This window comes from Siphateles boraxobius, unplaced genomic scaffold (assembly GCF_051911475.1).
Source record: "Siphateles boraxobius isolate OS27281-9 unplaced genomic scaffold, OSU_SipBor_1 25, whole genome shotgun sequence".
Lineage (NCBI taxonomy): Eukaryota > Metazoa > Chordata > Actinopteri > Cypriniformes > Leuciscidae > Siphateles > Siphateles boraxobius.
This window is the reverse complement of record NW_027508866.1, coordinates 28,064,700-28,089,178: the sequence shown is the minus strand read 5'-3', so window position 1 is coordinate 28,089,178 and position 24,479 is coordinate 28,064,700. Positions and strand designations below refer to the sequence as shown.

General features: G+C 37.9%; 1 protein-coding gene across 1 annotated transcript in view; it reads right to left on the bottom strand.

Moving 5' to 3' along the window:
• aldh7a1 (aldehyde dehydrogenase 7 family, member A1) overlaps positions 1–24,203 on the bottom strand; it is a 50,822-nt gene extending 26,619 nt beyond the window's left edge. Inside the window, exons 1-10 of the mRNA XM_077243441.1 lie at positions 23,934–24,203; positions 18,925–18,978; positions 18,758–18,823; positions 18,143–18,223; positions 17,942–18,065; positions 17,716–17,848; positions 17,577–17,621; positions 12,022–12,099; positions 11,771–11,868; positions 1,356–1,397 (exon numbers count right to left, since the gene is read on the bottom strand). Of these exons, the coding sequence (XP_077099556.1) occupies positions 1,356–1,397; positions 11,771–11,868; positions 12,022–12,099; positions 17,577–17,621; positions 17,716–17,848; positions 17,942–18,065; positions 18,143–18,223; positions 18,758–18,823; positions 18,925–18,978; positions 23,934–24,134 (922 nt within the window). The 5' untranslated portion in view covers positions 24,135–24,203. The remainder of the gene's footprint in view (positions 1–1,355; positions 1,398–11,770; positions 11,869–12,021; positions 12,100–17,576; positions 17,622–17,715; positions 17,849–17,941; positions 18,066–18,142; positions 18,224–18,757; positions 18,824–18,924; positions 18,979–23,933) is intronic.
• Between the last annotated feature and the right edge of the window lie 276 nt (positions 24,204–24,479).

The following is a 24,479-nucleotide window of genomic DNA, read 5'->3' as shown; positions in this document are numbered from 1 at the left end:
GACGTAGGTCATGCACCTTTGCAGCAGCTACAGTAGTTCACTCTGTGACCTTCAGAGTTTTTCCAAGCATGTTCTTTTAATAGAAATGCGTTGTTCATTACTGTAAAGTCACATCACTGAGAGAGTTCCTCTGTGATTGACTAATAAAATTTGTCGTCAATTATTTTCATTATCGATTATATCAACTCGTGTTGCAGCCCTAGTTTATTCAATTATAATTACTCCAAAGACTAAAAGTCCCATTCACACCAAGAACAATAACTATAAAGATAATCTGTTCCCTGTTCACACCGGGACGAATTTCGCGCATGATATTCGCAGACGTTTACGGCTCCTGATTAAACAAAGGGCGCCAATGTGAGTGTGCACACCGCTGCGAAAAACACCACGCGTAAAAGCTTCATTTTTTAAAAAACGCCTCAGGTTCGTTTTTTTGGTTTGACGCGCCACGTCAAAAACTATCCGACCAATGAGATTGCCACTTTTGCTCACGTGTCTGGAGCTTCTGAAGTTACAGTAAAACAACTTGGGGGCGCTCAAACACAAAACCGTCTTTCCGAGCACACATACATAACTGCGAAGAAGATATACGCCAAGTAGCGTCTACACACTGCCAGGAAGACGAGGAAGATGCAAGCCAAGATAAATGTAGATCTGCTGGTCTCGTTGGTGTCGGAACATAAGGAACTGTATGACAAACGCTATAGATAAAATACAGCGTTTACGCTATAGATAAAATAAAATTTTATATTAATAAAAGAGAACTGTTATGGAGTGGTATTACAGAGAAAATGGGCCTTGATGGTGAGTTTAATTGTCTTTCATGTACATAGGCTTGTAACTTTTTCCAACATTTTCTGTTATTTCTGGGGTATTTCTGGGGTATTTCTGTTTTACATTAAGCGCCATATAATGTCAGGGAATGAATTTGCATGTTCACTCGGCTCATCGTCAGCGAAAATCGCTTGAGTGTGAAGACAAAAAACGCGTTGAAAAACGCGGGCGAATAACACACGCCGATATGCGTCCCGGTGTGTACGGGCCTTTAGTGTCCACACCACAACACTGTTTATTATAAGTGTGTTTTGTCATCTGTTGTTTTAAATGCTCAAGCTCTTTAAAGCAGAACAGATTTTGATTGGCTGTCGATATTTTTTATTGTTCATCAGTTGGAAAACCTCTTTCTGAAAGTGATTCAAATGATATCCTTATAGCTTTGGTGTGAACTCTGCTATTTCCTTATATTTAAACATTTTTTTTACAACTATACCATTATCGTTACAGTTATCGTCCTTGGTCTTTATACAACTTATTCCAACAAAAAGACCCTTTTCAATTAATTAAATGCAACAAACCTATGATCGCGTTATTTCCTCCCAACTCCAATAGTTGACGACCTGTAAAAAAAAAAATTCACTTTTAAAATCATGAGTCAAATCAGGTAAATCTAAAGTAAACCTAAAAAGTATTGTATTTACTTGGAAACATGGTTCCCAACAGTATGCAGATATACAAGACCATAATAAATAAAAACTTCATAAATAAGAATAATTAGGTGTTCAAGCACGAAGTGCTGAAAACCTATTGTAATTGTACTGATTTTTAGGTGTTCAAGCACAAAGTGCTGAAAACCTATTGTAATTGTTAGGATTTAAAAAAAATTTAAAAAAACAACGCATAGTCCAATTTTTATTTAGGCAGGAACATTTTCTTGTGTTTCAAATTTTGTCCAAAACCTACTTTTGCAAACTAGTCCCTGGTTTTTCGCCCAATCGGAACCAAACCAGTCTAGGCCTATTCTCTGGACTCTCTAGATAAATAATCATCGAAAAAAAGTTGAAATTTTGCATTTGGTTGGCTGTAACAGATTCATTTAGAAAATGGCCCGTTGCAAAATACGGTCAAAAGCCTATAAATCCTAAACGAACAGTCAGAACTTCACAAAAATTGATGAGCATATGTGTCATAACATGATGAAGCAGCATGCAAAGTTTCATGGAGATCGGACCATAGGTGGCACTATAACTGCCAAAAAGGTCTCATTCTTATTAGGTGTTCAAGCACAAAGTGCTGAAAACCTATTGTAATTGTTAGGATTTAAGAAAAAAAAAAAATGAAAAATTGGCCTAAAACTCATCGTGCAGCCCAAACCGTAAGGCCTAGAGACTTGAAACTCGGCCAGATGGTAGGCCACAATAGGCCTATTTCACAAAATGGCGACCGAGAACGAAGTAGGGTAAACTCTTTTCCGGTGAAAGCGCTAGCAGTTGCAGTCGGAGAACAAATGCGGAGACTAAAAGCGGTCAGTCCTGTTGCGTACCTTTTTATGTTTCAACCCAAAGAAGAAACAACCCTATTTATCACTTCACAGCTTTCCGTGTTTTGCTGGTTTCCATGGAACAACTGGGGAGAAGTTAAATCACGCCAGAGTGACACAGGCGACAAAAAGACTTCTGGTCGCGCCGCCGCCTGCTACGATCGCCATTCATTCTCAAAATGGAATGTGAACAGCTTGTTTTCTCTCTCAGTCATTCATATATCTGACAAAAGTAAGAATAGGAGATGTTGTCCGTTTTGTTGATAGTTTTCAGGGAGCTGTGAAAAGATTGCTGAAATTGGACAAAGGTTACAAATTCTTGACGTTTGCTTACATTAAAAAAAAAAGTTCCATTAATTTAAATGGCATGACACTTGATGACTAAGCTCACATTTAACGTTCCTATATCTAAACACAATAAATAAATAAGTTGAAATGTCTGATTGCTATGAGTGAAATCTAGTGGCCTTTTTTACAAATTCATGTTATGAAGTGTTAGTTTGCCCAGGAGATTGCAGCAATCTTCCACTAGATTATGGCTCATTTTTCAGGTTACCACCATGAATGAAACTATGAATTGTACGTCTTTACAGTGAATTTGACCTAACGTTGCTATAATTAAAAAATGGTTAGACTAAAAACATGAATGAAGTGAGTGATATTAGAGGTCCCCTTATGAAAAGAAAATATATTTCCATATATATGAATGATTAATATATGAAATGGTTTAAGCTCAAAGGCATAAATGGTTTAAAATATACAGAATAATATATGGTGTTAATATATTACAATACATTGAATAATACATAAGGAATTTTGCTAGGGACTGGAAGATGCTGGCTGATCTTGATCAACGGCTCATTTTTCCACTTGAGATTGCCACCACTAACCTCCGACCAGATATTGTTTTGTGGTCTGGATCAGAACGCATTGTTCAAATGAGAGTTAACAGTGCCATGGGGTAAATGAGGCATATGAGAGGAAGAAACTGCGGTATGCTCATCTGGCCACTGAAGCAGAACAGCGAGGATGGAGAGTCCAGGTTTATCCAGTGGAAGTGGGTTGTCGAGGTTTTGTGGCACACTCTACAACCCGGTTCCTCAGAGACGTCGGATTCAGTGGCCAAGAGTTGGATCGCACAGTAAAGAACTTATCTGAAGCAGCAGAAAGGAGCAGCAACTGGCTGTGGTTGAGACGGAAAGATTCTAGCTGGCTGTGTACAGGCCGCCATGCTATGGTTTCGTAGAATTCTTGAAAACTTGGAGTCTGTTGGTTTATTTGTATAGGTTGTATAGTATTTACAGTCATTACGTTCCTGTGTATATTGCGTGAATTGGTGGTTGGGCAGATATTGTGTTTTGCGGTAGGTGGTATGCCATACGGAACCGTTGCAACTGAAACGGCATATTAACGCACCAGTGGGGCTCGACAGCCTTAGTCAAACGGGTTGGCGCGTATGGTGGGTTGCGGAAAGATTGTGAGATTGTGGTTAGGTCTCAGCAGCAGGAGGGATGTAGAGGTCAGTAAGCTGAGCTGGGCTGAGTTGAGTGGGGAACGGAGGGGGGTGACTCTGGGACGCCAGAGTCACTGTCGAGCCCTCTTGAGGTGTCATGGGCTAGTCGACGAAACACTGAGGACGGAAGGTGCCCACTTGAAGACCCTAGAGATGTCCCCTACTCAGCTCAATCCAGGCGGTTGTCATGGGGGGACCGCACTGTGGTTGCAGCCGTTGTGTGTGCTGACGCGTGTTAACACTAGACAGAAGGAGATTTACATCACCATATGAAAAGAAGCGTAAATGGATGGAGAAGCATAGGTTACTGTAAAGCTATGTCTTAGTTGGTGCTTATCTTGGCGAAAGCCGAGTACAAATCAGCATGAAGTTTTAACATCTACTCTCGTGTAATGGAAATCATATAGTAAAAAATATATAATGTATGTAAATTTTATATTCAGTAATACACTTCATCATAATGTATGTAAATTTTATATTCAGTAATACACTTCATCATACAGGGATTAAAGTTATCCGTCGCTACGAGAGTCTACGACGGATTTCCGTCAATATCAGGGTTCCCCCTGTCCTTGGGTCTTAAATTCACTTTTCATAATTTTAAGGCCGTAAATATGCTTACATCTCAAATAGTGTAATAAATGTCTTAATTTTAGTTTGAATGGGAAGGACGAGGTGTTCACTCTGCTGAGGGGGATGTGATAAAGCCTGGAGTGGAGCAAAAGCCCATTCCTCCCTGCACTCTAAGCGTGCTGTCATCACTCCGCTCGTGATCCACTCCGGGTTTTCCAGTCCCACTCACGGGACAGCTCCGTGTTTACACAACTTTAAAAGTTATTCTAATATGTTTATTTTTGTATATCACAAACGTCTGAATTTATAATACTATATGTAACGGTTTGGAAAGTATTCCACACGTTTAATAAATGTTCCAGCTGCCATTGCTTGCACAAGTAAACAGCAGGCCTGGCAAAGCGCACCCAGAAAAAAAAAGGAAAGAAAGTTACAGAAAACAAATTCTACAAACAATTTTAAATTGCCAACAGTTAATAATAATAAATAAAAGTGCATGATGTGCAAATCGGATAACAATCAAGAGCAATATAAACACGTTTTGTCAGGGCATCACTCCCAAACCCGGGCATCACTCCCGAACCCGGGCATCAACACTCAATTTCAACATCTGCTTCCTCCTTTACACGTGTCTGGCGTGATTTAACTTCTCCCCAGTTGTTCCATGAAAACACAGAAAGCTGTGAAGTGATAAATAGGGTTGTTTCTTCTTTGGGTTGAAACATAAAAAGGTACACAACAGGACAGACCGCTTTTAGTCTCCGCATTTGTCCTCCGACTGCAACTGCTAGCGCTTTCACCGGAAAAGAGTTTACCCTACTTCCGGTCTTGGCGGCCATTTTTGTGAGATAGGCCTATTTGGGGAGAACCTATCAGAGTATGACCCAGATTGGCCAATAGCTGGCGCTACAGCAACCAAAAGTACTAAATTGCGCAACTCCTAGACCGTTTGACTTAGAATCAAGGTCCTTACACCACTGTGATCCTTGGCTCAAGACAGACAAGATGTATATCTCCAATTTCTCCAATATCGATTTAGGCAGGAAATTTTTTCTGCTGTGTCAAATTTGGTCCAAAACCTACTTTTGCGAACTAGTCCGAGGTTTTTCGCCCGATTGGAACCAAACCAGTCTAGGACAATTCTCTGGACTCTCTAGATCAATAATTAACATAAAAAAATAGAAATTTGGCATTTGGTTGGCTATAACAGGGTCATTTGTAAAACGGGCGTGGCAAAATAGTCAAAAGCCTATAAATCCTATAGGAAAACTCAGAACTTCACAAAAATGTGCATATGTGACATAAAATCCTTAAAAAGCATGCAACATTTTATGGAGATCGGACTATAGGTGGCGAAATAACTGTTAAAAAGCTTTGAAAACCATGTATTTCCTGTGGTAAATTGCCTGTAAATGGTGTTTTCCATCTATGATCATGTAATGTTCATATCATAATGTTCAAAACCAGTGCAGTACAATTCTCTCTAGATCAATAATTGTCAGAAAAAGTTGAACTTCTGCATTTGGATGGCTTTAATAGGGTCACTTCAAAATGTAGCCTTGACCAAGTGTCCCTGAAAGCCTATATCTCTTCAATGAATGGTCAGATCTTCTTAAAATCAACAAAATCACTTGTAAATCATGGTAAATAGCGCTAGAAACATGGTAAATCATAGTAAATAACATAAATCATGCTAGAATCCTGGTAAATCATTCTAGAATGTGGTATATCATGGTAAATCATCCTATAACATGGTAAATCAAGGTAAACTAATATAAATCATGGTAAACTATGGCGAATCATACTAGAATCATGTTAAATCATACTAGAATGTGTTCAATTGTGGTAAAGCATGGTAGAACAGGGTAAATCATGGTCAATCTTACTAGAACTTGGTATATCATGGTAAACTATGGTAAATCATGCTAGATTCATGGTAAATCATACTGGAATGTGTTCAATTGTGGTAAACCATGCTATAACAGGGCAAATCATGGTGAATCATCCTAAAACATGGTCTATTCCATCTATGATGGAAGTGGTTAAATGCTTGCTACATACAACTTAATGTCTTTTGATGCTTTTGTGCTTAAAGGCCTTAACCTTCTGAGGTCTAAGGGATTTTTGGGGTCCTTGAGGTGTTCTGACATGCTCTGACATTTGTGCTTTTTTCAGTTATTTATAAACATGCTAATGGCAAAGGTGTAAATTCACTCTATATAGCACAAACGGGGCTACCGTAATATTTGAGCAACATGTACATGTTTGTATTTTTTAGAGAATAATGTTTATGTGTGGTTATTGAAAAAACTAAAACTTAAAGTGTCTGAAATAAGGCCACAAAACACATACTAAATATGTGTCAAGACTTTTGACTAATGAGTGTTGTTGCCTAGAATTTTTGCTTCAAAATGATCTGAAAATCATCCTGCCTAATCATTTACACAAAACAATACATTGATTTAAATTTTATAAGACACCTTTTGTTTGGAAAGGCAATATACGTAGAGGCGTGTTCACACCTGAGAAGACAAAGGCCGGATAATGTGCCGCATAATGAGCTGCATATTAAGTAGCCTTTCACACAGGCTTGTCACAGGATCCCAAAGAATGCAAGAACAAAAGAAATTATCTATATATACATTTTACAATTAGAAATTGTAACAAATTACAAATAGGTTACAATTACAACAACAATTACAATTTTAACAATAGTTCAAGTGTATTTCTTTGTAAAAAGTATACATTTTATCATAAGTATTAAAAAAGGTAAGGATTCATTAGTTTGAATATTGGAACAAACACTATAATAACATCTTAGTTGATAATTCAATATACCTACTTTATTTTTGACAAAACATCATACTATAGTATATTTAACTATGAGCAGAAATTGGTGAACAAAAGCGTAACTATTTAATGTGACAGTAGTCTTTTTTTACAGTCAAAACTTTATAATCCATCCAAAACTAATCACAAAATCTTTTCTAAACATTGATATTTAGTCTGTAACATTGTGTATGATATATTAGCATATACATGTGAATTTGCAGTTTGTTGCTTAGACAGACATTTTATTTCAACATATTTCAGTCTATTTTTACTCATCTTAGTAGGCTATAGCAATATAGTTTGGATGTGTTCATGTAAACATTAGGTTTACTAATGTAGGTGCGAGAGTGAATGAACGGCACAGACACGCGCTGTATAACTGTAGTAAACAAAGCGTGCGCCTGTGCCGTTCATTCGTCATTTAGCCTACACACAGACACGCAATTCATATTTAAACAGTCTTTTTGTGGTTTACAGTCAGACACAATTCAATATCGCGATTAGAACAAAGAATTGAGCCAAAAGAATGATAAAATCATGAATGATTGGTATCTCTGGTTCAGTCGCCAGATATATGGGACACGCATTATAATTGCTGAAATATTCGCACGTAAAATGTTTCTCAGGTCAGTCGGAGCCGCATATCACACTAAACTAGCCACACTTCCAGGAACAGAGGAGGGTGTTGCCCTCGGCCCGGATGGAGATGATTGGCGGGCCGGATTTGGACCGCGGGCTGCCAGTTGAATAGCCCTGTACTACGTGCATACGTCCATTAAAGAGTTTATATGTGTACAAAGAGAATCGCAATGCTGAAAACTTTTTTTGAAAATAAAAGTTGCAGCATAACTTCTGGATTTTAAATAAAAATAGTAAGTATGTGTTTGTGGTACAGTCGCGGATCAGTTATTCACTGCAAACGCATCATATGTGAAAGCACTAGCACGCGTTGCTCCTGCACCGCAACCTTTTTACAGTCTATGACCGCAACACGCTCTGCAAAAAGAGTATCTGTGAAACGGGGGTTAGATGATAGATCCACCCACAGTTCTTAGAAACTTTGATGTGTTTAAGAACTTTTTTTCGTACAACAGCAGCACTCATCTGGTTTGTTTATTAGCAGATGCGGATGAACAGTCGTAAACCGATATGCAGACTTCTGACAATAGCGGAAGTTCGTTACAATGCTTGTGCACGTAGTCTATTCATTTCAACATTTACTAATACATTATTAAAATCAAAGGTTGTATTTGTTAACTTTAATGTACTGTGAACTAACATGAAACTAACATTAACAAAGATTAACCATCTGGGGTCAGCAAATGCACCGGCGTGTTTTGCTCAATTTTTTTCACATAGCAACAAAATAGACTTAAAATACTCCGGCATTTTTGGTCATACAGACTTAAGACATATGAAAAAAATAAACTGTTAAATGTCGTATTTTTTATGTGTCCACTTACAATCGAAATAAAACATTGTGCTTTTGTAAAATAAAGAAAATAAACAGGGTGTGCTTTCTGCCTCTCCGTCTCCATTAACTTTTTTTTGGAGCACGTCTCATAACTTAAACAAAACTCAGCGAATATTACTCACATGAGCAATATATCTTTATAATCATTTAAGTGTGTACTTTTAAATTCTCATTCATAACAAAAATAAATATTCTCTGTTTATGTAATCTATATGAAATGAGAGAGATGTCAGTCGTTCTCTTTTCAGCTCATTATAGCAGATTATCTTTAAATCTGATCACGCCGATGGAGAGTGAGCGCTATTCAAACGCAAATGGTCTGAGGCGATCCATGCAAACGTGTCAATGCCCACATCAACTCGGGTAAAACACACCAAATTTAATTCAGATTACAGTACTTTACGTCGTCTTGTGAGGCTGTGAGGAATAATCCTGGGGAATTTACCTCAGAAGTGCTGGTTTAAATTCATTTTGAGAAGCAACGGATCCATCTCAACGGATTGTGAATAGAACGTTTTTTATAATTAAGGGTTTTTTTCTAATCGCAACATGGAATAGATGAGTAAAAATGTGAAATAAAATGTCTTTGAGTAAGCAACGTATTAAACTGCAAATTAACATTTATAAGCCCTAATATATCATAAAAACAACAAATATATATATATGCCTATGTTTCAGACGAAATATGAAAGACAACATTTCGTTGACTAGTTTGATAGATTATAAAGTTTTCACTGTAAAATAGAGTGCCACATCAAATAAGCTTTTGTTCGCCAATTTCTGCTCATATGTTAAATATATTATGTTTTGTCAAAAATAAAGTCATCAACTAAGATGTTGCTATAGTGTTTGTTCCAATGTAGGCTTTATTCAAACTAATGAATCCTTAACTTTGAAATACGTATGATAAAATGAAATACGTATGACAAAATGTATACTTTAACATTTTTAACTATTTCAAGTGCAATCTTTCTTTGTAAAAACTATTGTTGTAATTGTAATCTTTTTAATAAAATAGCAAAGAATATATTTACAATGTAGATGTAAACAATTTTAAAAGGTCAATATAAGCCTTCAACTTATTTTTATTGTGCTTTATTAGTGACAAATTTGGGGAGAGTATACATATCCAAATACAGTATGAGAATTAACTACACAATTACTAGAAGTGTTTACCTGGGATATTATACAATTTGCAAGCAAAAATAAAAAAAGTTTTGAGATGTTTCCAACAGTGAACCAATTTTGTAGTATGTGTGTATATGTATATATATATATATATATATATATATTAGTCCTTACATTCTTTCTTGTGGCTCAGTGACACAACTGGGTGAAAGGCTCATTATGCAGCTCATTATGCAGGTCATTGTCTTCTAAGGTGTGAATCAGGGCATTATTCATAACCCTTCCCGCCCACACGCATATTGCCTTTCCAAACAAAAAGTTTCTTTTAAGTTTGATTTAAAATCAATGTATTGTTTTATGTGAATGATTAGGCAGGATGATTTTCAGATCATTTTGAAGCAAAAACTCTAGGCCACAACACCCATTAGTCAAAAGTCTTGTGGACACATATTTAGTATGTGTTTTGTGGCCTTATTTCGGAAACTTTAATTTTTAGTTTTTTCAATAACCATGCATAAACATTCTCTCAAAAATACAAACATATATATATATATATATACACATGTTGCTCACATATTATGGTAGCCCCGTTTGTGCTAAATAGAGTGTAATTACACCTTTGCCATTAATATGTTTATAAGCAACTGAAAAAAGCACAAATGTCAGGGCATGTCAAAACAATAGCAAGGACCCCAAAAATACCTTAGACCCGAGAGGGTTAATAAATACAGCTACAAATGTATTGTTCATTGTTAGTTCATGTTGGTTAATACACTAACTTTAACATTAACCTTATTGTAAAGTGTTACCTAAATACATAATAACAAGCAATAATTATTTGTTCAAATAAAGTATCGAAGTAATCATATGGGTTTTATTGAACAAAACTGTTAAAATACACCATGTAAAATAAATCATATAAACTAATATAAACATAACTTATGTACATTACATAAAAACAAATGTCCACCGAGAGCGCCAATGGCTTGTTTACACTGAGGCATGATTAAATCCTTGTTTAATATTGGCCAAACAAAATTTAATTCAAATGTAAATCTTTAATATTTGGTCCCTTCTGTACGATAGAAATGCAACAGCTGCTGTAATTTCTTGGACAAGAACGTCTAAACATGCAAACTCACAATTCGCATACATTTCAGAAAGATATTTATAAATTCTTCTGTGTTGGCATACATTTACAAATGAGTTACGAATGTTGTGAAAGGCGCACACTGCGTGCAGATGAACGTTATAAGCAAATAAACTCACAGCACCCAGAGATGGAGTTTGAGAAACCCGGAACGCTGACACGAATATATAAATGACAGTGCAACTATAAAACACACGTGAGAGGTTTTGCATTCCAGCACATCCAGATACTGAGTGTGTGGAGCAGCGTTTACTGTGAACGGAGCTAAGGAACTTTTAACAATCTGCACGCATGTAGCCTAAATAATGAAAGGTTTGTGCTTCTCTGTGGGGAAAAAAAACTGCGCATATATTTTTTTAACTGATTCGCAGCCTTTGTGATTTCATGATAGCACTATACTTTATTATGACTGTAAATGGTTAAGTAGATCGCGTAGCCTTAGAACACTGTGTAATAATGCGGTTCATGGATTCTTGTCTGTGGAATGCACCACTTCCGGTACTTTGCCAGTTACTCCACACGGGTAAATTGCAATCGAGGATTTTTTTAAATTGAGTACTCTACTTTAATCGAGGAATCGTTACAGCCCTAATGTGATCGATACAATCTTTATTTAAAGCACCAAGTAACTTTCAAAAGGTGATTTACTTTGTTTTCAACCACAAATTATAAGTATTTCTGTCTTATAAAATGTGCCTCGGCTCGAGGTTCTGTGCCTGTCCTGTTCCATGCGAGTGTATAATGTTGTATGATTTGATATGTAATATAGAGAATAAAACCCACCGAACCTCTCTTGTACCATCATGGCCACCTGTTTGCCCACATGAGTGCTGCCTGTGAAGGACAGTAGACCCACTCGCTCATCTTTTGCCATGGCCGTGCTGTGTACACACACACAAAAAATGCTTTTTCTCTGTATAGTAAGAGTATGGTATCAGAATAACAGTCAAAACGTTCATGATGTATCGGTCTTATGTGACTGAAGTGCTAAACTAATAAGAGCTTTATTTCAATTTCATGTATTTGTCAGATACCCGATGTCAGGACCACCGCACGTCATAGAACAGATCGCACCAGGAAGATGATTGTGCTCCAACACCTCAGCTACAATCCTACACAAGAACATGAAAAAAAAAAGAAAATCAAAATCAGGGTCCAGATATAAGGAGAACACTCTACAAACTCAAGAGCTGAAACTCGAAACCGTAACTTATCAAAATTAGAGATACACAATACATTGTCTGTAGAGTGCGGATCGGGCCGATTTTTTTTGTCCGAGCCCGGCCCGCGTCCGACAAAGCAGTAACCGAACCCGACCCGAGCCCAACAGGCATAAAGATATTTATGTCCGAGCCCGACCCGAGACCGACAGTTAAAATCCCATTTTTTTTCTCATACTAATGACACATGTGCATTTGTTTGTGTGGAAAGCCTTTTATTAAGCAACTGTAGGAAGACATTCGGAAATGTCAGCAGGATGAGTGCATCAGCGCGCACGGAGAAACAAGCGCACTTAACGCAGGCGCGCATGTATGCGTTTCGTTGTCACGGCTACATAAACAAATTTCCGCACACAGGAAGACAGATGTTATGGTAATATTTTAATCACAAAAACGAACGTTTGCATCACGTGAAAGCATCAGGCACATTGGCTACCAACATAATAAGCTGTTTTAAATTTAAAATGTTCAATGCCATATCGCGCTGATGTGACCGGCTGCTCGGGTCGGGTATCCATCCTCTAATTGTCTGATATCAGTGTTTTTTAAATATATCGTACAATATTGAGTTTATAAAAGTTTCTGTCTATTTTAAAGTGCCTCTATAATCCTCACTTACAGTTTCATAATTTTGATAAGGGGGTCAACTAAAATATTTTTACATAATTTAATGTTTACATAGATAATTTTAACTCATTTTTAGGGATGCACGATATATCGACCATATATCTATATCGGCCGATAAATGGTCTTTTTTGATGTTATCGTTATCGATCCGATAAGAAAATTTGGCCGATATATCAAAGCCGATAGATAATAGATTATTTACTTCAGTTGAGAGATGCGCGGTGTTCGCCATGATGGTTCTGAATGATTGGATTCACTTCGAAAAGGAAGATACAGTTCAGTGCAACATGTGCAGCACAAATCTGTCACATAGGCTTCATAACATTATAATAAAAACGCCTGTAAAAGAATGTTGTGAATTCTTGTTCGCCAGTGTTTCAGCGCGACGAGCGCGTTGTTTTGGAAAGAGCGCATCTATGGAGTTAAGCCTTCATGACAAGCATAGTCAAGTTCTCTTGAGCATTCGCAGCATTCTGTGCCATTGTAAGTTGTAATAGGTTTATTTTGTGTATATATATCTGTATTATTATATATATTATATATATTATCCTATATTATTAATCTAATATAGGATGCGTTTGGTTGAGTTAATGAACGATGCAGTAGCGCTTCATTGTACCGGTGATCATATAGCCTATTTAGCGTGCGCGAAGCTCAAACAGCAATGCACATTCCTAACTATAATTGGGACTGTCATATACATGCCATTATAATGAGAACACTATTGTAATAAAACGTTGTGAATTCTCTGGGTTTAGTTGCCGTGTTTCAGCACGTTGTTGTGGGAATAGCGCGTCCAGAACAGGGATTACTACAACATTGTGACCAGCACAAGTTCGATTGTGCATTCACGTCATTTTGTGCAGATAAGTCGTAATATAAAGTTGATGTAAAATAAATATCTGATTAATCTCACATATGATGCGTTTCGTGGATTTAAACAGCCTGCTAGAAAAGTTCTTCAGTTTCCCGGTGCTCGTTCTCTTCAGCTTAAGCACGCGCAGATTGAACAACAATGCAAAACATTAAAAGCTATGATTGGGACTGTCATATAATTATAATTGTATTCACTATTGTAATAAATTTGTAAATTCTTTGGGTTTGCATTCTTCAGCAACCGTTGAGTTGATTAACCTTCTAGCAAAGCGATTTGGTTTAACGTTCGTTCTCTTCAGCTGCGCGTGCAGCTCACACAGCAATGTCATTTGAAACAGTAACTAAGCTATTAAAGATTTTTACTATCACTGTAATATTAAAAATGTTTAATTTTTTTCAAAAATATTGTTATAATTAATAACTACCATTATTTTGTTCTCGTATTATTTTCATCAACGATATGGTTTGATAAAAATAATTTCCTTATTGTCCGTGCAGAGGCGATTCCATTTTATTGATCCATTTTGTTTCTTTATATGCAGCCCAATGTTATCCAATGACTTGTTTGCATTATTTAGGTATTTTATTTTTTGTTAGGCAATAGATTTTTTGATAACACTTTACAATAAGGTCTCATTTGTTAATGCATTAACTAACAGAGAGCAATAGCTTTGTTATAGTAGTTAATAAAATATGTGTGTTCATGTTAGTTCACAGTGCATTGACTAATGTTAACAGATACAACTTTCTTAAAAATGTCTTATAAAATTGTTGGTTCATGCTAACTAATGCTAACAAAATTAAACCGTATTATAAAGTGTTACCATTTTTTTAATAAAGAAAGTTGCCCATAGGAGTGTAAAATTTATTTTAAAAGTTAAGGAATCTTACACTGGTTCAAACTAGGCTGTACTGTACTGTATTGTATATGTTTGATTTATGTTAAAAGTGTTTGAGACAAGGCTTTTAATGGTGAGCCTTTTGTTTATGTATACAGGCTATCAAAGTATATAAATTTTTTTATTTAGATTTATCGGCCAATATATCGGTTATCGGCTTTCAAATGTAAAGAATTATCGGTTATCGGTATCGGCCAAAATGTTCATATCGGTGCATCCCTACTCATTTTTCATTTAGTCATCATTTCATTAATCATTTAGATTGTTGCACCACCTGTTTTTTACCCTTTCTGAATGCTCTTTTTTAGTTTCGGCTTCTTTAAAATCAGCCTTCCGAAAAGCCCAGTTTATCTTATTGGGCAGCTGGAATCAGCCTGCTATGATTGGTCTACAACTTAAGAGCGTGTTTCGGAGATGTAACAGCCCTTACCATGACTGGTGGGTCCTGACTAGGGATGGGAATTGAAAACCGGTTCCACTCGAGAACCGGTTCTAAGTTTAAAGAACCATCGATATTGTATGCCCTCGACGTTAACAAGTCCTCTTATCAATGCTCTGCTCCGAGTCCCAGCCATAGTATATACAGACCCTGAACTCACGTCCTACGCATCTGTGCGTCATGACTAGGGCTGGGTACCAAGTTCGGTACTTTTTAGGTACTACCGAGTATTGAAACATGTCTTGTTTTTCGGTACCAAGTTTCGGTACCTAAGTGGTTTATCTCATCAAAGTCAGTGAAACAATAAGCATGCAGCATGATTGGCTGTGGCGGAAAAACACTAGTTTACGCGGCTGCCCAGAGATGTGGCTCGTCGCACGTGAGGCTGTAGTGTGTGTGTGTGTGTGTGTAAGCATTCCAACCCAGATAGATAGAAAATATGTGGAAATGATCAAAAGTGTAACTACCTATGCCAAAAGCATGAGATGCAATATTTGACAAGACAAATGCTGCCAAGACCGGCAACACGGTTAATCTGATAAGGTACTTATAAGCGCACAGAATACAGCGAGAGTAGAAAGTTTATCCGTCTTCGACAGCAAGCACTGGAGCGCATCACAAATGAACCGAAACTCAGCGTAAAGGATACTTGCCTCACAGACACGAGAAATAGTCCTATATACGGTCAAAATATGTCTACTTTTAAACGAAACAATTAGAAATAAATTGTTTAATTAATGATTACCTAATCCATTTAGGCGAGCGCGTTCACTACTGCAGGAATGACGAGTCAGCATCGCAATAATCATCTTTGCAGCCAACACACTTCGTAAACACTTGTTCAATAATTAAAACAATTAAAATATCTCCTTGCTATTGTTTCCCGACACATCCATTATCATTAGGCTACTTTTGCCAGTGCTTTGCAGCAAGCTCCATGTGTGCTGAGCTCGAGGCATATATCCCGCCACCCATTAGCCTATATTTAATCCAATTCACATTTATTTGTTTAGCATTTTTCACAATACATATCGTTTCAAAGTAGTTTTACAGAAAATGCATGTCTAAATTACAATTTAGAGTGATCTGTTATCAGGGGTGACTGTGTGTAATGCATTTCAATTAATTTTCATTCAGTTTTATTGTTAAACAATGCATTAAGTTAAGGCAGAAACAATGAACTCATTGAAGTAAAGAATACATGTTGTTAAATGATTAGGAAACAGAAAACTTTAGCATTGGTGCTTTTTTACAGACTCTAAATATGAATTTAAAAAAAAATCAACAAACTGAAAAAATAAAAATAAAATTTAGGTAATGTTATATTGTCAAAACTGGTAATAAAAAAAGTATTGTTCAGGAACCGGTATCGAAGTCAAGTTATCGGTATCAAATATTTTGTTACGATACCCAGCCCTAGTCATGACGTCAAAGCGATTTGAGCAAAGCAGGGAATCATGGACAGGAAGAGACGATCTAAAGCTTGGCTTTATTTTACTAAACGAGATGAAAATTATGTCATTTGCAATAACTGAAAGGCTGTTATTTAGTGTAAGGGTGCAAATACAAGCAACATGCTTAAACATATCTACCCATGGTACGCAATTACAGGAATGCCGTGTTTTTGATCCGCTGCGTACAAGCTGCGTGCCCCGGCCCAGCCCTGCCTCATTGGACCTCATGTGTAGTAGTGTACACAACGAATTCTGTTTTGTAGCCTAACCACCATTAACACCATATAATAGCAAGCTCCGTGTTTTGTTACTTTCGATAAAAAGCAAGGTGTAATCTTTCAAATTCTGTCTATTTTATCACGAAATTAAAACAATAAATGCCGTTTTGGCGCTCTTTGATGTGGCGTGACAGATCACTGTACCAGCTCCTCATTTCAAGCGGCAGCGCGAATAAACGCAGTCATCTCTTCCTCAGTTACAGAATAAACATGAATGGACACCTGATGGTATGTTGAAAGATACAGTATACTTACTGAAAGGCATCATAACTCATGTAATCGGTTAGTGTTTCAGCAGCGGAAAAGACGTCAATAAAACAGCTTTGTCACATATAGCATTATATTTACCTCAGCAGGAAGTCATCCAGTGTCCACAGCTCTTGCACTAAATAAATGTACTTTATTAGCTTATATATTAGGCTATATTTTACTTAACCTGTTAATGATATCTTGATTATTCATTGTATGTTTAAAATACCTTTAATGAAAATGAAGTTTGATGAAATTGGTGTATCGTTACACCCCTACTAGTTATTGTCATAATGCACTTAACTTGCAATCTTTATTCAACATGCCTTGGCTTGCTCTTCATGTGATATGCTGACGTATGCAAGGCTGCAGTTCAGCCAGTGGCTTTCAGATCTGCCTTCATTTCAGAAGGCAACCCTTCTCACAATCCAGTCAATCCTTACCAATACATAAAATCAAGTCCTGCCTTTTTTTATTTGATAAGCCGTTTAACTCAGAAAAAAATGTGAAATAAGCATGGGGGTACAAATACATGTAAATGACGTACTTGGTAACGGCAACACTTGTGAGGGGTGTCGTCGGAGCTCCTTTCCTGTGAAAATAATTATACGTCATTAACTGCACATTAAATGCTTTTACTCTATATCCTACATAAGTGGACACCCAAGGAGAAAAGCGAGTCTAACCAAAGACAGACATTTCCGCAGATGAGAGCGATTGCGTTGTTCCAGCCATACACGGCCACAGGAAAGTTAAAGGCAGTGATGATTCCTACCAAGCCAACAGGATTCCACTGCTCGATCAGTGCATGGCCCGGCCCTCAAAACACAAGTGAAAAAAAAAAAAAACTCAATTTATTCAATTACAACCACAGCCCTGTTTATATGCATGTATAATGTGAAGCGAACTCACTTTCAGAGGGTAAAATGGGTCCGCCGATCATACGGGAGAGTCCTACGGCATAGTCACACACATCCACATACTCCTGCACCTCACCAACACCCTCCACATAGATCTTGCCCATCTCCAGAGACACCTGCACACAAAACTCATGTCACAATGCTCAGTCACTCATCTATGGGGATCTTTACAGTCATTTCAATGCAATATTACCAAGCTGCCGAGAGCTTTGATCTTCCTTCTTAAAGCGTCTCCAATCTGTCGAACGATTTCACCTCTTTTTGGAGCAGGAACCTGAATGAAACGTGTGGACAAGGGTTCAGTGCTTCATACCAGATATATATCTGTGGACCACTTTTATCAAGAATTAAACATCTCATGTATACATAAACCAAGCACTGAGCTAAGTTGATCGTAGAAACCATTGCGCTTTGTGAACCAATTTAACCGGTTCATTGGAAAGAATCAGTTCATTCACAAATCAGGCGTCGCTTTTGTGTCTTAGAGGCGGTGGAGATTTATTCAGTAAAGAAATATAGTATAGTAAAGTAAGAAAAAAAGAAGAAGAAAATCAATAGGAAAAAAGTTACACAAGGTGTTTTTACACAAGGAGTGTGACCCTAAATGAGGAGCATGAGGGTTAGGCTTTGCTCTATTTCCCCAATAGACGTTAAATGTTTATAGATACTGGTTTGGGAAAATTGGAAATGGAAATCCTGTAATGAAATTACTGGCATACGTCAATTGTGCGCATTATGATGTTTACCATATCATCACGTAGCTTGTATTACCCAGCCTTACTCAATACTTGATAATACGAAAGCTTACATCTGCCCACACTTTCCACGCATCTTGTGCTTTCTGTACAGTTTCCTCATATTCTGCTATGGTTGCCTGTATAAAGACAAAATTCATTCAGGGACAAATCATGCCTCTTAATATGCATTTATTCAGTATTGCATTGAAATGCACAAAAAAAAAGCAGTTTACGTTACCTGACGCACTCTGGCAATGGGCTCATTGTTGGCTGGACAGTATGAAGTGATCACCTGTATAAAACATAACTCATTAAACAGCATCCTGTACAAAGAACATAAAAATAATGTTTCATACAGTAAAATGCATGACAAACAAAGGATAACTATGAATAAAAAAGCAATTTTAAGTTTTATTATCCTCCAGTAGTAGTCGAGACTTTTTTCTTTTAAAGTTGAACTTTTAACTTTACATAGCTTTCTAAACACGTGGCTCTCTTGTGCGAGACGTGAGTGCACCAGTCAAAGCTCGTCTTCCCTCATTCGACTGGTGTTTAGATTCCATGTGATTTCTCACTTAAAAAAATAACTTGCCACCTAATTATTCCCTTATAGGAGCCAATGGCTCGATTATTATTTTTTGTCTGGAGCGCTGCCACTGCGTGTCCAGCAGCTCATGATCAGATGTCGGAGTAAAGGACGACTGTGTTCATTCTTACATCCAACAGCAAAACACCTCAATGGCTTAGGAGACATTCGTATCTACAGCTGCTCCGGCGTCGAAACACTAGCAGCCTGTGTTTAGCTCACTCAGGGCGGGGCTATGCTAATACTGCAATGTCCGTCAACAGTTGTGGGCGGGGCTGTGTTAATACTGCAATTTCCTTCAACGACCGTGGGCTATCTTATACTATCTAAACCAGGGGTCTCCAACACATCCCTCGCGAGCTACCGGTAGCTCGTGGCCTGATAGGAGGTAGCTCGCCAAGGGGCCGTTCACATATCGCGTCTTTTGCGCGCTCAAGTTCGTTATTTCAAATGTAGGAAGCTCATAATTGAAGCGACGCGCTCATTTTTTCCAGGCGCAGTGAGATGAAAAAATGCATTAGCTACTAAAACTTCTTTGTCATTGTAGAGAGCGCAGTGCATGGCATATATATATATATATTTACAGTCAACAGACGACCTTATAAAAAATAATTTAATTGTGGATTTGCTTGAGCTAGAAAGAGCTACTGAACATAAATAAAATGTGTTAAAGGGTTTTGAAAACATTTTGAACAAAATGTAGGCTACATAAAATAAATTATAAAACATAATAACATAATAACCATAGAAGAGTAGAACATAAACATGAGTCTTGCTATGGTTCATTCACTTCTTTACCCGTTTCACACACCCTCTCCGGACAACGTTGAGTTGACACCATGATTGACACATGGACACTTATAATAGGCCCTTTTCACAATTATTATAAGTGTCCATGTGTCAATCATGGTTCTCATTTTACTCGCGCGTATGTGAAGTAGGACAACGTCCCACTAGTCCTTGTTGTGGATTCTCATCCACAGACGCCTGGTTTTGGCCACGGGCATTTTTACTTCGTGATCAGCACGGCAAAACGGTTAATATGCTCTAAATTATGACCAGAGACTAATTAATATTACGTCTGCTGTTTAAAACAAACAAAGAACCAATAGAGGAAAATATTTAGCCGCGAACAGCGGGAAACTCTGTATATTCGTGCAGTTTGTGCATGTCAAAAAATCAGATCCGATTTGAAACTTGTGACATATAAACGCGCACATCAACCCGATTACTTTATTTATCATTCATGTAAACACCTTGTTCAGATTCATCAATCGTAGCTATTGATTTCATTCCGATTGTGTCCATGTAAACGTAGCTACTGACAGCGGCAAAAGCGACGCATGCTCTTTTCACTTGTAAAACTCAAGGGTGTATGGGTAATGTAGTCTCTGCTCTTGGTGGGACGAATTAGGAAGCGTGCATTGTGAAGGGCGCTCTGAAAAGCGACAGCGCAGCCAAAGGATTAAAACCATAGTTCGAATTACAGGGGGTACTGGGGGGTACTATACCCCCCAATGAAGACCCATTACCTCCCAAAGGGACAGAAATATGAGTTTTGGGGGGGTCAGATAATTTCTAATATTGTGAAACAATATAATTAGAGGTACAATAGGCTACAAGTCAACTCCTATTTTCACTGTAGGAACATTTTAATGTAAAGCGATTTCAGACACCCCTATTGTGGACCGTACCATTTTTAACCACCATGGCTAGATAGAGAACGGTTTGCTGCTGACGTGCATGGATAAATGTAAGTTGCTAGCATCTAGCTTGTTGATTTTACAACCTTCATTTATTAACGTGTTATGTTCTTTCATAGCTCATGTCACGTCTTCATACATTGAATTACCGGCTACTTACCCACTGAGGCTAGTTAAGTGGACCTTAGTTACCAAGGTTAGGTAGCAAGATAATTCTCAATTTTATTCAAGCTTTACATTGCGGTGAGGTAAAATCAGGGGCGGATCTACAAACAACATTGTTAGTGTATTAAAGACGTGGGCGCGATCGAACTGTGTGTGTGAGAGAGAGGCGCGATCAAACTGTGTGTGTGTGAGAGAGAGAGAGAGAGAGAGAGAGAGGCGATCAAACTGTGTGTGTGTGTGTGTGTGTGTGAGAGAGACGAGAGAGAGGCGATCAAACTGTGTGTGTGTGTGTGTGTGTGTGTGAGACGAGAGAGAGAGACGCGGGCGCGATCGAACTGTGTTTGTGTGTGTCGTATGACTAAATCTGGTCATATTTCCTCAAAACTCACTAGAAGACATCATTTGAGGGGTCTTTTTTTATCTCCTGGGGAGCAAACCCCCCAAGAATTGTTTTTTCACAAAGTACTATTTAATTATAGACTACACAGACTGTTGATAGTGATTACACAGAGAAAGGGTCCACAATTCACAAATTTAGACCCTCACCATCCAAAAACCCAGCGACATCTCTGATTTGACTCCCACTCCGAGTAATGTAGTGAAGAGAGCAAAACACATTCAATGAAAACCGTAGCATTTTAAATTATGAATAATGTCCATGGCCCCCCTCCTGAAACCTCATGCCACCCCAGGTGGTAGGATTCTGTGATAACCGTGATCATTTTGGTCACTATAATCTTTAGATGCCATTTCATCTCTAGTTAAGATGCACTATAAAATCAACTATAATTCTGTTTTGTTTTTACAGTATAATATGCAAAGTACAATTTTCTTTAAAAAAAAATGTATCTCTGATTCTGTTCTTTTCTCTGACATTTAAGGGTGACATATATGGGCCTACAAAAACTCTTTTAGGTCTAAAACAGTTTAGATAGTTGTTAATATGAGAGTTATGAGACATTATTTAAGAGATTAAAGTATTGTATTACATGAGTAGCTCTCGACCACTCTCTTTTTTTAAAAAGTAGCTCTCAAATGAAAAAAGGTTGGAGACCCCTGATCTAAACTGTGTTTAGCTCACTCAGGCCAGGGCTATGCTAATACTGCAGTGTCCGTCAACAGTCGCAGGCAGGGCTATGCTAATACTGCAGTGTGCGTCAACAGTTGTGGGCGGGGCCTGTGTTTAGCTCACTCAGGGCGGGGCTATGCTGATACTGCAGTGTCCGTCAACAGGCTTGTGCAAAAGTAGTAACATTCCCCTGATTCTGAGAACAACTTTTTCTGAGACACTGCTCAGTTATCAGTGTACACACACTGCCAACACACATTTATGTTCAAACACCATGTAAAAGTGAATTTTGTATAATAGGAGCCCTTCAATAATAATTACTATTATCTTTTCTTTCTTTTTTTACTATTATCAAAAAACTAAAAGTTTAGTTGAAAACAGTGTAGTATAAACAGCCCCTTAGTTCTAATTTCTAAAGTTCTATCATTAAACAGTTCTTGATTATCATAATACAAATGTTTGATTGACTGAAAGGTGTTTGTTCAGATATTTAAAAAGCTTTTTTATTTAAAAAGGCCAGTGGGGATTCTATTGCCAAGGTGTGCGTAGAGGGTTGAGCCTAGTCATCACATGTGTAGGTAACTATAAAGTTTACTCTAATCTTAGAATATTGTAGGTGTAAAATTAATAGTGCCCTAAAGCTGTCGTCTTTTGATGAATTGTTAATATTCTGGAATAGCGACAGTAAAAGCATGAATAATATATATAACAATTAGTAATAAGTGTAAGATATGATGACATTCCAGCTATTATTACAGAAGTGTTATTTTAAATAATAGTTTTAAATGGGGGGGGGGGGGGGTATTCCAGTAAAACAATCTATAAAGAAAATAAAGCATTGAACTATATATATATATATATATATATATATATATATATATATATATATATGGTTCAATGCTTTATTTTCTTTTGGCAATACTTTATTGTTTTGCAAATATGTGTTATTTAGTTAACCTCTCCGCCGAAGTCATAGAGCCATGAAGACTAACGTTACTGATATGCAAAAGCCATTAAAAAAAATGCACTTGCCACTTTTATCCATTTCTTAAACAATTAGTCAATTGTTTAGGACAGTAGAAAGAACTACAGTAACTTAAACATGTGAGCAGATGTGTGACAATTAAAGTTATGTCACACATGATTCAACCGTCAGCGATAATTCCCCACAGACTGTAAATGTTTTGCCAGATGAGTTGATGTTTAATTTCAGTTACGAATAACAGTTTGAATAGATGACTCTTTTCACTTCTGAACCTAAAGCCCAATTTATACTTCTGCGTCGAACTCACATCGTAGTTACGTCGTAGGCTGTGTGTAGCGCGCGTACCCTTCAGCGTACCCTGACGTGCACCTCTCCAAAAATGTAACAACGCGTCAATTCTACGCGGACGCAAGCGCTGTGATTGGTCTGCTCAAACCGCTCCCTCGGGTTTCACATGCTCCCTCTTCGTGCGTCAACGCGGTCAACGACGCAGAAGTATAAATTAAAACCAATGCGTAGTCTACGGCGTAGAGGCTTCGGCGTAGTTCGACGCAGAAGTATAAATTGGGCTTACAGAACTCATTCATGAGGAACCAGGTTCACAAACTTGACCAGAACAGATCATTCAAACATCACACAGTAAACTCAAGTGAAAGTTATAGTATATTCCAGCATGAAAGAATGAGACCGCTTCGGCTTTACCAATTTAGACCGCGTGCCGCTCGCGAGCTCCTCTTACCTCTCCCTGCCCCCCCCACGCGCCGTTATACACGCCGGCGTTGTCCTCGTGTAGGCCCAGCTCCTTCAGCCAGCTGTACTGGGGCTGGGTGATGAGCAGGCTGGACATGCTAGACATGCAGGCCGCGGGTCTGACGCTCAGCAAAGGTCTCCTCCTCAGGACGCGGAGCGGCGCGAGTCTCAATATCAGCACGCTCTGCATCGTCAACTACTGACTGCGAGCGGTGGCGTAACCAACGCTCATGCGCGCCTGAGATCACGTGTGTGCGGCGCTTCTGATTGGTCAGTCGCGACTCACCCCCATCATCTGGTTAAAGGGATAGTTCACTTTAAAATGAAAAATACCCCATGATTTACTCACCCTCAAGTCATCCTAGGTGCATGACATACTTCATCCAGACCAGGGGCGACTCTAGGGTCAGAGCTTTAGGGGTGCAAAGGACCCAATGAGCCCAACTGCCAACACCCACCCTCTTTTCACACAAAAACAAAAAATATGTCTATTGAAAAATTACTTTATAATTTTAACATTGGTTCAACTAGCTCC